The sequence below is a fragment of the Seriola dumerili genome, unplaced genomic scaffold, assembly GCF_002260705.1.
Source record: "Seriola dumerili isolate Sdu_G_001 unplaced genomic scaffold, Sdu_1.0 BDQW01000003.1, whole genome shotgun sequence".
NCBI classification, from domain to species: Eukaryota; Metazoa; Chordata; class Actinopteri; order Carangiformes; family Carangidae; genus Seriola; species Seriola dumerili.
In genome coordinates, this window is record NW_019174258.1 from 3,960,394 (window position 1) to 3,974,550 (window position 14,157).

Below are 14,157 nucleotides of genomic sequence, written 5' to 3' on the forward strand. Positions count from 1 at the left end.
ACTGCATGACCTGAGACCTGAGAGATCTGACTCAAGGCCAGTCCATTTTATTTATATAGCCCAATATCACAAATCAAAAATTTGCCTCAAAGGGCTTTGCAATCTGCACAGCACACCTCACCCTCTATCCTTAGACCCTTGGATTGGAGGCAGTGAGAAGGTCAGAGGACATGGCTTTTATCAACAGTTTTTGTTGAAAGATTTTTTTCATGTGTGTTTTGTGGATTATTAGAATCAAGCCACTTTTTAGGAAAATAATGGAAATGCTTTTTGAGTCACTATTGATGTAGATGTCATTAATTGTCCCGCAAGGGCTGTTTTGGTGATTAGCTCTTAAACCCAAGTTGACACTTCATATACAGGACATGTATCATCTAGTTTTCCCCGTAGCCGAATTATTCGTGGAGTTCCCCTCCTCCTCTCCAGAACAAATGGAGCAGGTGATGAAAACCGGTAAAAACACTGAATAGAGCAGTTTCACAGGATTGTCACTAACGTGTGCTTGGCTTGTTTCTCCGATAACTTAAGATCCAGCTACATCCAATGACTAAAATCCTTCATCTGGTTAAAATATATTCTTAAAAACAACCAGAATGTGGCTTAAATGATGCAATTGGTAGGCGACTAAATGAAACTAACCGTTACCTTGATTAAAATTACCGATTTCTCTTGGTTTGAAAATTGATGGAGACATTTGGAATAATGTAACTCAACAAAATCTATAGCCGAAAAAAAAAGAAAAAAAAGAAAAACAGAGTTTGCCACTGTGGCTCCTGAAATAATATGAGTCATAGAGAAAAACCTGCTTCATTCATACTTGTTCATACATGTTAATGAGTATTAAACACCAATTGGTGGAATGATGTAACCAAAGGGAAAGACTGACAATAAACAAAAATAAAATGAAGAGAATCAAAGTGTTGTGATATTAACATTATTTAAAATCTATAGGTCAGTTCTCTCTGAAGAACCAATCAATAACTACATTTATCTATTATTGATACCTGGCCTCATCTATTAGACCTGGAGAAGCCCTGATTGATCAGTTTGGTCTACAGACTATGTCCATCCATTAGATAAGATGCTGGCTTGACACTGGCAGGAACAGTCCATTATTTATGTAGAGCGATAGATTGTTTGTTCAGGTTGTGTTACTGTAGATCCTCTGCTGCTCAAGAGGAGCATCACTGTAAGATATGAGTTCCTCCTTCTTATTATGTAGCATTGGTACTCTGCCTGGTTTTTCATAAAGCATCACTAAGTTTTGCATCTGTAAGCAGGAGGCTATATGTAAGCTAACCAGTCCCCATATTACATATTACATATAGATGTAGGGGAGATTATTTTTATGATGTTCCAGTGTTTATTACAGTGACAAAAAAAATACTGTACCCGTTGAGTTGCTACTGTGCCATTCATCAACTCTGTGGATGAGTGGGTGTTGACACCTAGACTGTTTTTGTAAGTATCTAAGGCAGTAGGTTCCCGGTGTCAGTCAGTCAGTCAGTCAGCCACTCGCTCATTCACTGACATTCGTTATTATTGGGTTGTCCCGGCTGTTGCGCTCCAGCCAACAATAGTAACACAGCGTGTGACATAAAGAACACACAATAAGTTAAAGCTCACAAAGGTTGATATATCAAGAAAAGCATATTGAACTTTCATTGAACTCGGCCTTGAAAGCAATTTTACATTTCATGCAAATCCTTTGGTCCTTGTCTTGATTACTGTTAATTTAGACAGAATCAGCTCACACTAATATAAACTCTGAGGTGTGAGTTTTTCTAATACTTTATGGTGCCACTAAAAACAATTTGAGGTGGAAGGGGAGAGAATGAGCCAGCAAGTTTAGCAAAATTATTTAAAAAACATCTTTTAATTTTCAGCCTCATGCATGCCACAGTGTTGCTACATGGGTGCCATGGCAGGGAGCACAGGATGGACTGACTTGTGTCTTATACAGCCCACAATCTGAGCAGCCAATTAGCCATCTAGTTAGTTATTCATTCAGCCAGTCTGCCAGTTAACAGCCGATCATCAGTCACTCAGGCAGTTGACTACAAAATCAGTCATTCCTTCTGCAAATTCTGCGAGACATGACTTACTCTGAGGATTTTCTTCCATTAATTGACATATGAAGAATATTTGCCATCCAACAGTGAAGAAGACGGTAGAAAACCACAGGAAATATGCAAAAAGAAAAGAGAAAATGGTCAATAAAGGTCCATCTGTGAAACCAGCAGAGCAGTCTTTGTTTCAGGGTCTAATAGAAACAGTATTTGATTGAGACAGGGATGAAAACAGAAGAGAACACATTTCACTTGACTCTGTGTTTTGCTATAACAATACTAAGTAAACTGTTCTGTAATCCAGTCATCACTTTGAAAGTGACTGCAAGGAGAGTCTCTTTATGGTCGTAGAGGATGGAGGGCCTTCACCCTTCTCCTGCAGTCTCAAATGTTTTGAGAGACTGGTGCTTCAGGTTGGTCCCCTGAACTGCACTCAACATCAATTTTCCCGAAGAAAGGATTTACTGCAGGACTGTTGGATTGCTTTATACTGTACAGCTGCGCCTGCTAAATTGGAAACTTAGTCTCAACTTGTAATGTTTTCAGATTTATTTGCAGACATTAATCACATCATAACTGCTTTGCCTTCCTGTGAGTCTTGTTTGGGTCCTGACCCAGTGCTGGCTTTCTGTAGTGTCATGCCAGTGAGAAGAAGGAGTAACTTCCTAGCATACTGGCATCATGTCAGCATACTGATCACGCTGCCTGGCAAAGAGCAGCCTCATTTTTATTCATTTATTCATCTTCTCTCTTTATTTCTTGTCTCATCCCCTTACTGTCATCCTGTTTGTCCTCCATTTCTCTCTTACTGCCTTTCTCACTCACTTTCTCCTTGCTCATAAAATATTTGCCTTAGTAAATGACTACAAAGCACAGCTAAAGCTCCTGGGTTATTCTGAGTGTTTACTCTCCACTGCAACTGTGCAGCTGCTATCTACCCAGTGAAAGTAAAAAATCAAATAGAAATTACTGATTACAGATTACTGAGACATTAGAGGGTTGGTGTAATTTGGATTGAGTGTTATAATTTGAGGCTGTGTGCGTATCCGTGTGTGTGTGTGTGTTTTTAATTCAAATACTGAAAAGCATTTGGTCTCAGGTGGTTGTCATGTCTATCCTATAAACAGACACTAAAAACTAATAACAGCTGCATCCCGTGAATGTTATGCCTTTACTGCTATAAGAAGTCAAAATGTCCTCTATGACAAATGCTCTGTTGTTTGCATCAGATGATATTGTTTTACATTATCATGGTTGCTCGACAGAGCAGTAATCTAAACAGCATTCAAACAGTGTTACATAGAAACACTCAATCAAACCAAATAATGAAGCTGTTTCAATGTGACTCAAAAGCACTCTTCCAAAAGCAATAATCATACCTTAACAAACCTCATTTGTTGTCCCTATGAAGTAATAATGTTTTTTGAGGGTTTGTCAGTAATGGCTGAAATAGAGGGCAATAAAAAGTAATTGGTTGGTGTCACAGTATTTTGTGCCTGTGAACCAACAGCACGAGGTTGTCAGGTATCAGTTTGTTATATGCGGCTGCAAGTGTTATTGGCTCAAGGGGAAACACTTCAGTCTGTGAGGCTGCTGCTTTCAAATGTTGGCTAAGTGTGTAGGAAGGGTGAGAGAGACTTTATATTGATTTTGGATTTTAGTTTTCTTTAATGTGAGCAAGAGGACACATGGAGCTTTGGGGTCCTTGTTTGGATAACATCTGTGTTTTTTATTATTTTATCCATAGAGCAAAATGTGAGGTACACCCTATAATTCAAATTTACCACAAGACTAGGGAAAGGGTTCATTTCAGGGTTGTTGTACTGCATTGGGTTTTATTTTCAGTTGTTAACTTCACTGTTTTCTTTACTGTACCGATTGTATTGATCATATATTATTTACAAATTTCTAATGTCCAAATTAATGATTCAGAGCAAATAATAAAAAACAATGTTTTTGATTGATTTGCTATATTGAGATACAGTATATTGATACAATAAAAAAGGTATGTTGTATTATGATATTGTAATAATTGATTTGATGATTGATTTAAACCATGTGGCCCAGCCTTACCACCACCTGTACACAGATTTTTGCCAAAGTAAAAGAGAGACAAACACACACTATAAAAACAGACTCATAATTACATGCAGATTGTTGTTAATTATGGTTCATTTCATAGCAAATGTTACTGGCGTTGCGTGAGCACAGCAGTGATAATGTTTAGTTGTTTACTTTTTTATCTCCCCCCTCCCTCTCATTCCTGCCTACCCTCTCTCTATCTCTCATTCACCTTATACATCTTCTTCCATCTCGTTCCTTGTTTTTTGTCTCTATTTTTCACTCTCTTTCTCCTTCCAATTTCTGCACTTGTGTCTCCTCTTTTCTCCTCTCCACTTTTCTCATCTCTGGCAGTTTAAGTGCTGTGGAGGTCAGGAGTATAAAGACTGGGCGGTCAACATGTACCACAATTGTTCTGCACCTGGTCCATTGGCCTGCGGTGTCCCATATACCTGCTGCGTTACTACTAAGGTCGGTATCACTATCACTTTTACTGTTAGTGTCATTACAACGTTATCTGCTACAGTATCTGACGTTGCTGTCATACAATAGCATATACTGTTGTTACTGTCTGCGTTTCTTGTGGTAGGTAATATTTCTACCATTTCTACCACTCTTGGCACTACTTGGTGGTGGTACTGTATATGTGTGTTAACCAGTTTTGAAGGTCAGTGTTAGATATTAGTATCTTTAACATTATGGATAAAGTCATTCTTGTCTCTATTTATTTATTTATTACAGGTCTGTGAAGCCCTGAACAGTCAGCTCAGTTCGTATTTCATTATAGTAATAGCTGTAATAATAAAGAGTTGCATTTAAAATGCATCTCATCATCCTTATAATGGTGATTAAGCCTGTTCCATGCCAGACACACTCACAGGCAATTTTCTCCCACGCAAAACATCACAGTTGCTACCTTCAATTTATACACCTACACTCTCTCTGAGTTTATAAAGAGAGAACAAACAAGACTTTTATTCTGACAACAATTTGATGAACAAGATTACATTTCCCGAACCTACAAATATAGAAAGCTATTTCATACATCTGTTTGAACACCGTTCTTTAACAAAAAAACTAATATCCCACATGTACAAAAAATTAATGATGGATATGTCAGACAATACACTACACATCAAGCAACAATGGGAACTGGAGCTGAATGCAATAATAGATGATGACTCTTGGGAAAACATATGTTCCAGATGCCATAAGGGGGTTGGAAGCCAACTATACAAAGAATTTGACTGGAAGGTCAAAATTAGGTTCTTCAGGACACCACTAACAACTTTTGTTTCCAAGAACAATCCCAGCAACAAATGCTGGAGGAACTGTGGTATGGTCGGTGACCATACTCATATATTTTTGGACTGCCCGAAATTACAGACATTTTGGAAAAATGTCAAAGAAGAACTGGAATAAATTCTGGCAGTGGACCTTCCTATGGACTCTTTGTTATTTCTATTAGAGGTGTTTCCTGATCACCTGTTTACCACTGAACAATGTTATATATTACATATTTTATTGATGATTGCAAGAAAAATGATTACTATCAGTTGGATGAAGACTGACCCTCCCATGATCACTCAGTGGTTACAGAAAGTAAAACATGTCTACATGATGGAATATATGACTGCCCAATTACAGCTAAAAGTACCTGTTTTTATGAGAAGGTGGACCCCAGTTACTGACTATCTCGCTTAGGACTCTTATACACTTATATTATACTCATTTACTATTATTTTTTTTATTATTATCTAAAATATCCCTTTTTTGGACTACAGAACTAGATAAGATGTGTGCTATACCCTTTACAGTGCTATCTCTGTGTGACAGATGATTTTTTTTTCTCTCTTTTTTTTTTCCTTTTTGTATTCCTTGGCGATGTTAATTGCCTGTTAATGTACATTTAAGGCAATAAAGTTAAAAAAAAAAAAAAGATTACACTTCCCCAGGCTGAACTCATGAAAGTGACACCACCAGTCCTTCACCCTTAGTAAATATTCAATTCAGTTACCTACAGTCCACATACAGTTAAGATTTTCTTATTCCACAAGTTTGCATTGTTGTGAGCCAGTTCTGATAACAAGGTGAGAAAAATGTCAACTATTTATTTTCCTATTAAGGGGTAGCATGTGATGTCTCCTTTCCTTTTCCTGGTTCATTTCCTTTTTTCTGTGGTTGTAATTTATTTTTCATTCCACTGTTTTAGTATTTAGTATTTTCTCTATAAATGTTGTAGCTGTGTGGCTCACTTGTGTTAACTGAAGAGGAAACATTGTTAAACTGCCTAAAGGCAGCCAATGTAATATTTTTACTGCACTCAGTCCTGCTGTTTTCATCGTGTTAAGATATGGAACAGTGACAGACCAATAATTAATTCTCTTGTTATTCACTGTTTCCAGTTTCCCATATTTGTCAGTAACTATTAAAATAGGCAGAGCCACTGCCACCAGGATTCATCTTCTCTCCGTATGAATATACCAAGACAAAATTCTTACATTGAGATAATATGGTTCATAGGTCGCGTTGCTCAAACAACACATTTGTTCGTGACACACAGTAGCTGATGGATAGAAAAAATGACGAACACAACCCTGTGTGGCAGACAACACATAATAGGCAACAGAAGCTCAGAAGCAGAATGCATGTCATATTATACTTGACTGACAACTTTATTTAAAATACTTAAGTATTATGTGAGAAGTAGCAAGTACCAAGTGTGAGTTAAAGTCAGAGACAGCATATATAATTATAAAATGCATGTGCACTCCATTCTTCAAAATGTTGTCCATTGGTACGAATGTAAAATAGATACAGCTGATGTCTTTCTTATAGGTCAATTGTTAATCATTCAGATAAAAGGTTTATCATTCATATTTAGATGATATATGATTTCCATATTTAGGTTCACATCCATTTATTATGCATTATCACTGACAGTCCATGAGGTGTAGCTCCAGTGACTGGTCAAAGGTCAGGCGACGGTCGCTCAAAAGTCCAGGTGTCTGCCTTGTAATCCTTGTAATTATGCTTGAATTTCAAGGCTGCATGTTCAAATTAACATGAAGCAGCAATTAACTACACTTGATTGAGTATGGTGTTTCTTTTTGGATGGAGGACTCCAATGAAATGAATGCAGCAGCGTCAGCATCGCCTGCTATGTATCAAGCTCATAACTGTACCCCGATCCTTGTAGATTCTTCAGTAGTAAGGAATTTCATAGATGACGCATGGGGAAATATGGTGACAGTATTGTGAGTTTTCCTCACATTGTAATCGTACCAATCCCATAGTAATGAATTAAAAATCTCCAAAATAAAGTCATTGAAACAATGACTTAAATACGGTGATCACTCCTTCCCTCCTCTTCTTCCTGTGCCAGACAGTCATGAGAGACTGGCAGTTTATTTCATCTTATTTGAATACATGAATATATTTCAATATTTGAAAGTGGAAAAGGCTTGTTCACATGCTCACGCACGCTCATGCACACACACACAACACACACACACACACACACACACACACACACACTCTTCGAACAGTCTCAGGCAGTTGAAGTGTGTGTCTTTGTGTGTGTCTCTTTTACAGATTGCCTCTGGTTTTTTTTACAAAAATTTTACAAATCCCACCTCTAAGGATAAATTTTGACTGAAAGCGTGTCTTCCTCTTTCTGCTGTTCACTCCCCTTGAAGCTCAAAGCTTTGTGCAGGCTACTGTCTGTCTCCCATTTACCTTTTAGGTCTAACTTTTAACTTTATCTCCTGTGTCTCTCTGCTTCTCTCTCCTCCAGCCTAATGAAGTGGCCAACACTTTGTGTGGCTACATGGTGCTAGCAGAAGAGGTAAGATAATGAAGACTGACTTATATGACAGATGTCTCTTTACCCTCATTAAAGTGCAGTTCCTCTCTTTTACTGTCAGCTTAAAATTCCTGCTTTAAAAGCTTAAAGTTAGAGTTTAAAGTGACAATGGACAACTTTTCAACAGGGCTACTGCTGTCAGCCTGGCTACTGTCCAAACCAAGAATCCCAATTTGAACCAGAAACCCAGATCTCAATGCTCTGATAAAGGCTGCGAAAAACACCTGGTTGTATTAGTCAATATGCAGGCTTTGTTCCTTATGCATCTAGTAGAAATAAGGCTCAGCTGAAGTTTGGAGCTCTGTCCGTAGTTGGACTGGCCATCATCAAGATTAGAAGGATGAATCTCGGTGGGCCAGTGGACTGTAAAAAAAAAAATCCATAAAGTTTTTACTGGCCCGGCCAGTCTCTTAACCTGCCCCCCCGCTGGTCCTGGCAGGGGGAGGGCCGGGGTTGAATTTCTGTCCCAGTGCGACCATGGCATTCTCCATCAAGTGAGTGACCATCCGAGGTTCATTCTTGATTCAGTTTCTACCACTCTCAGTCTTCACCTTCTTTGCCTATTCTACCCTAAACCCATAAATTAGGCTTATAGGGAACCAATGTAAACACAGATGGTGTCATTATTCTATAGCCATTACAAGTGCAATCAATATTTACTTCATAATGATAAATTAAAGAAAAAAATGCGTTAATTTCCACTTAATAATTAAACTGGCAGATACAAAACATGGGACAGTTACTATGTATTTGTTTAATGTTGTGAAAGGTAATATAAAACAGGTAAAACAAGTGATTATTGTTTTCTCAAGTACTGGCTGTAACTATTATATAACTGTTTATTTTGTTTCCAACAGCGTTTGTCATTGATTGAAAAGATTCATATCAGAGGCTGCACCGACGCTTTCTTTATCTGGCTGATGGACAACTATAAGATTATGGCTGGACTGCTGTTAGGGATCCTCCTGCCTCAGGTACACACACACACACACACACACACACACAGAAACACCTACAGTGTAGAGCCTCACTGTATGTGAAGCAGAACTGAACTACAAGTCAAAGTTCAGTGTGTGCACTGTTATCTATATAGACACAGGCAGGTTTACTGGTCTCCCTGAAGAGAAAAAATGGACTTTTGTGTTTTGAGTGAGTTTGAAGATGAAGTCCATTTCATGATTGTTCAGTAAATGATGATTTATGATTATTACTAACCTGTTTAATCTTTTAACTGAACTTTTTGATACTCAAAGGGGAGCGGGGTTGTGTCTTTTGTACCTGTGACATTCACAGAAATTTGCTAAAACTGCTGGAAGGAATTAAAAATTGCAACTTTAGTTTCAGTATATTTGTGAATATCAGTAGCACAGTGAAATAAAACATTCATCCATATTCAACAGCCTGTCTAATGCAAGCAGCTCCGATGAGCAGGAGGAAATGTAAATTACTTTACCTCAGGTACATCTGACAACTCAGCTGCATTAGCAGTGATAAAATAAGCAGGGCAATTTTCCCAAAATGCTTTGCATGCTAGTCCATTTCATTAAGTTTTAATGCAAAATTCTTGATACATCAACCTAATGACAAAAATAATATTATTCAAATGATACATCTGAGTTTACATGAACATTTTAACCACAAACCTTTTGAAATTGTCTGACTTTGTTGTTTGTCCAGCATTGGGAAAAAAACATCTACACATTATGGGTTCATACACTACATCTGCCATTTCCCTTCATATCCATTTTCTTTTTTACCAGATCCAGTAGAGGATGTGGGTGTGAGAGACACGGAGCTATTTTTCATCACTTTGTCATTTCTGTCCTCTCACATCTCATTTTAACTCACATGATGCATTAAAATCCAGACACACACACACACACACACACACACACACTGGCAGCTATGAATGTATGAATAGAGATGATGCTTGACTTTAATAAGCACAATGGGCTTTGGTGAGCAGAAGCTGTCAGTCACTCATCCAGTCCATACATGTGGTGCTTCTCATTTCATGTCTCCTCACTCATCGCACTACAGCTGACTTGAATTAATCTGGTCCGCCATAATGAAGGACATCTCGGTTCCCTTATTTATGTTCAGAGGTGCGAGGACACATCCTTCACAGAAGTCTTCTGATTGGACCGATCTGATATGACATCACTGCAGTCTGATATCGGGACACAAAACAGATGCAGTTCTGGTGCAATATCTCCACCAAGTTTAGATTTTAATTTGTGTTCTGATTCACCATTTAGTTAAAAAGTATTGGATCTGTGTTAACTGTTGGTCTGATTAATGAAGGAAAAATTCAACATTTTTCATCATTCATCAGAAAGATTTTCCTTTTCATTGTTGGTCGTTTCCCCATTTTAACCTGTATCGTGTGTATTTAGCATTTCTGCGGATATATGCTACTAATTATTCTTAGACTTTCTGTTGTTAATCAGGCTTATGTGTTTTCAGTGTCAGAGCAAGGTGCTTTGATGGATCTGTTTACAATATACGGTAAATACAAGTTTGTATTGAATGTTCAGATGCAGAGGTATTTCACGTTCACTTTTGTCATGTTGGAGGACATCACTACACCTGCAGGGTGACAGTGATTCGGCTGTACTGTAGTCATCAGAAATTGATGTTGATTCAGATGACGGTTTAGAAATCGTGTTTCCTCTTTTCTTGTATCTTCCTTGTATCCTACGTGGAAAGGACTAAGACGTGAGGGTTAGATGCAAGAGAGGGAAACAAAGAGACATTTAAGACAAATGAGAAGCACCCATGATGACCTTCCCTTCTCCCCTTCCCATACTTAGCCTCTGTCTCTCTCTCACTCTCTCTAGTTCTTTGGTGTGATAGTCAGCTGGCTGTATATCACTCGTGTGGAAGATGCCATCAGTGAGTACAGTCACTACACGGATGGGTTCCTGGACTCAAACCCACAGGAAAGACAAGCCAAGAGCCAGGGCCGCATGGCCAAATGGTTTAAGTGTATGCCAGAGATCGACTGATGGAGACAAAAAAAAAAAAAACAGAAAGCAGCGAACAGCTGCTCCAGCCAACATTCACAGCTGGTTAAATCACTCCAGTCAATCAAGATACTGCTGCAGCCACTGTGGGAATCTGCCTTTGAACTGCAGGTTTACTACAAGCTCACTGCACTGTGGGGAAATAATGTTTGTTTGTGTTTGTTTTTTATTGGGAAGAAGGAATTTTTCAGGAACCAGATTATATGGAGTTTACTATTCAATTGTTATTTTTTCCTATAAACTTACTGTAGAAATAGAATAATTATCACTTTATGTGTTAACCACAGTGTACTAATGTACAAGTGTTAAATAAGAGCTCATTCAGATATGTGCTTTTAGCTGCACTGTGCCTCAGACAGTCTCAGGGATACACACAGTGATAAACAGAAACACCAACACAACCACTTTGCTTCTGGTATTATGATATGACATCAAATCCACAGCACTGACTTACTTTCATACCAGTGTTCATTGTGTGTTTTCTACTACCAATTAAAACATTTCTGTACTCCTCTACAACCTCTGATCTTATCATCCAACCACTACTGTTGCCAAAACACTTGCAGTGCTAGATATTGTAGAACACCATTTCTGTTGTGTGAAAGCAAGACATGTCTGCCTTAGTTGTATATAGAACTGGACATACGCTGAAGTTTGAGACTGATAATGAATTATTTTCAAATATTAGCCTGAATAATAAGAATGTATATGCTGCATATATCGCAAGTGTCCACTGAACCTCCATGATCTGTCCCGCTAAAGAAGTGTTGTCTATAATGCTCATTATAGACATTTTCTTAATTTGTTAATCAAAACTTTAACTTTGTCTCCCTGTTTGAACTCAAGTCTGCTGCTGAATGAAGAGAAAATGCAAAGCATTATCCTTTGTGAGACAAAGGGCTGAATATTGAAAATAAAATAGTCCAAGATGTAGAGTAGATGGAATTGCCTTAGAAAATCCTACAACATATAATCCTGTGGAGTATTACATTTTACAGATACACACTTGATATGAGTGAATAATGTGAAGTTAATGTGCTACTTAAGCAATATCACACTGCAGTGTGTGCTGAAGTATCCAGGCTTCTTCTCTTCATCCTCTTCTGACATCCATACATCATTTACTTCTGGAAATATATTCATCTTTGCAAAGTTTGTTACAATCCAAGATAGATACCGACCGTAAACATAACGCTAATTAATGGTTACACGGGGTGATACATGTAGTTAAAAGTCCCAGTGCTGTTGTACTCTCCATCAGTACTCATCATCATGCCTCTTGTCCAATCTAATTACTTGGTCAGAACTAACTGTTGCAGGATGAACTTTGTTTGGTTTGGTGTGAAGATGGAAACTGAGACCAAAGACCTGAACTCTCTGGAAGTTGATTTTTATGTCACATCTCTCTGCCTTTGTCTGCTTAATATATAAAAATCCATGTTGGATTGATCACTCAGTGCAGCTCAGGCTCAGCTGGCTGCAGAAAACAGTCAATTTACAAAAAAAAGTCACTAACATGTCGGGTTGTCTCTCACACTGATACGTTCTGTTTGGCTTTGAATAGGTGAGGGGGTTTTGAGGTGTCAGCTTGGTCCCTGTTTGACTGTAACTTGTGAAGGTATTAGCTGGTGGGTTGAAGGTAAACATTATATGTATGTACTCACTTGGTTTAGGTTTTTTATTTATTTGTACTAACCCTGCTTCTTACAGTGAGGCTGCATTCACACACGGATTTTCAGGCTTTTTGACACATTTTTTTTGTCAGTGATCATGGAAATAAGTCAGATTCAACATAGAGTAACATATAAGGTCTGAGTTTTAGAGACTATATATTTTTTTAAATAAAGTCTGATCAGACAGTTGGTTTCCACTTGGGTAACTTCATTTCTCTGCCTCATCAAGCCAGACTAATCTAATGGTGATGAGTTAAAAGGACTGTCCTTTAGCAGACACACTTTTCAATCCAAGTTATCAAGGGAATTTGATTATGAAATGTGAATGTATTCACCCAGCTCGGATAGAAACATAACTATTACTTTATATACTCTGTATTTTATAGTATGTATGTCTGTTAGTATAGTATGAATCCTAAGCATACTGCACCATACTTATAGTCTAACCAAAGAAGGTCCATACATATTACCTGTACTGTGTACCACATGTCAGAGGTTGTAAATATTACATGACAAAAAGTTTTATGTAACTATCATGACTAGTTAAAGTACCAGTGTTTTCTCTTTAAAAGAATAAGATGATACATAGATGTAAATTCAAAATTCAAGGGGAAAGTTCAAATTCAATGGAGTTGCACAAAACCACAATTATTAAAAGAAGTATGGTCTGTTGACAAAAGGTTTTGCCTGTTCGAGGGTGGACAATAAAATGATTTGCTTTTTGATGAGTTGTTTATCTTTGAGCTGACTGTAGCTCTGAATGGATCTTCCGGTAAAGCATTTTTTAGAGGTTGGGGGGCTGTTAAATAAATAATGGCTGATATCTCACTGTGTGTTTTTGAGGGCATGCCTCACACTGAGCCACAAGCAGAGTCTAAATTTTTCATGCAAAAGTATGCAAATGAAGTTTGTGAAAGGTCTAACTGTGACTACAGTGTAGAGGGAAAAGTAGAGAGGACCCGCCAGAGGGCATTTTAAAATTACTGCTGCTACTATCTTAAAACAAGCTAATTAGTTGAAAGTGAAAATAGTGGCTTTCAAAGTCATTAAATTAAGACTACAATATTAATTAAAAAAAAACATAATGGGAAGTGAATTCATTTTTCTACTGAAATTAATTTCTTAAAGTTAATTGATATAATGTTTTTAAAAAATTGTTTTTACAATCAAAAGAAATAAGTGAACTCAAAGGAATTAAAGCCAAAGGTAAAGGTTAGGAAGAAACATCTGTTCTTAAAATATGAAAATCAACAATATACTGTATACACCTGTAGGAAATGAAATCTGGTGAGCAACATTAAAAACATGATTTTAAATCAAAACAAAATTTCATTGTTACCCTCCAATGAAAACGCAAATGAACGCGTTTGATCACCTTGTTCAGTCGCTCATTATGTGAGTGACAGTTTTAAAACTGCAAAACAAATTATTTGAACTGAAGGAACCTGCATTACAGAGGGAAG

General features: G+C 37.6%; 1 protein-coding gene across 1 annotated transcript in view; it reads left to right on the forward strand.

Moving 5' to 3' along the window:
* Positions 1-13,419, forward strand: part of tspan15 (tetraspanin 15) — a 31,404-nt gene extending 17,985 nt beyond the window's left edge. Inside the window, exons 5-8 of the mRNA XM_022746000.1 lie at positions 4,485-4,601; positions 7,927-7,977; positions 8,853-8,969; positions 10,836-13,419. Of these exons, the coding sequence (XP_022601721.1) occupies positions 4,485-4,601; positions 7,927-7,977; positions 8,853-8,969; positions 10,836-11,003 (453 nt within the window). The 3' untranslated portion in view covers positions 11,004-13,419. The remainder of the gene's footprint in view (positions 1-4,484; positions 4,602-7,926; positions 7,978-8,852; positions 8,970-10,835) is intronic.
* The last annotated feature ends 738 nt before the right edge of the window (positions 13,420-14,157 follow it).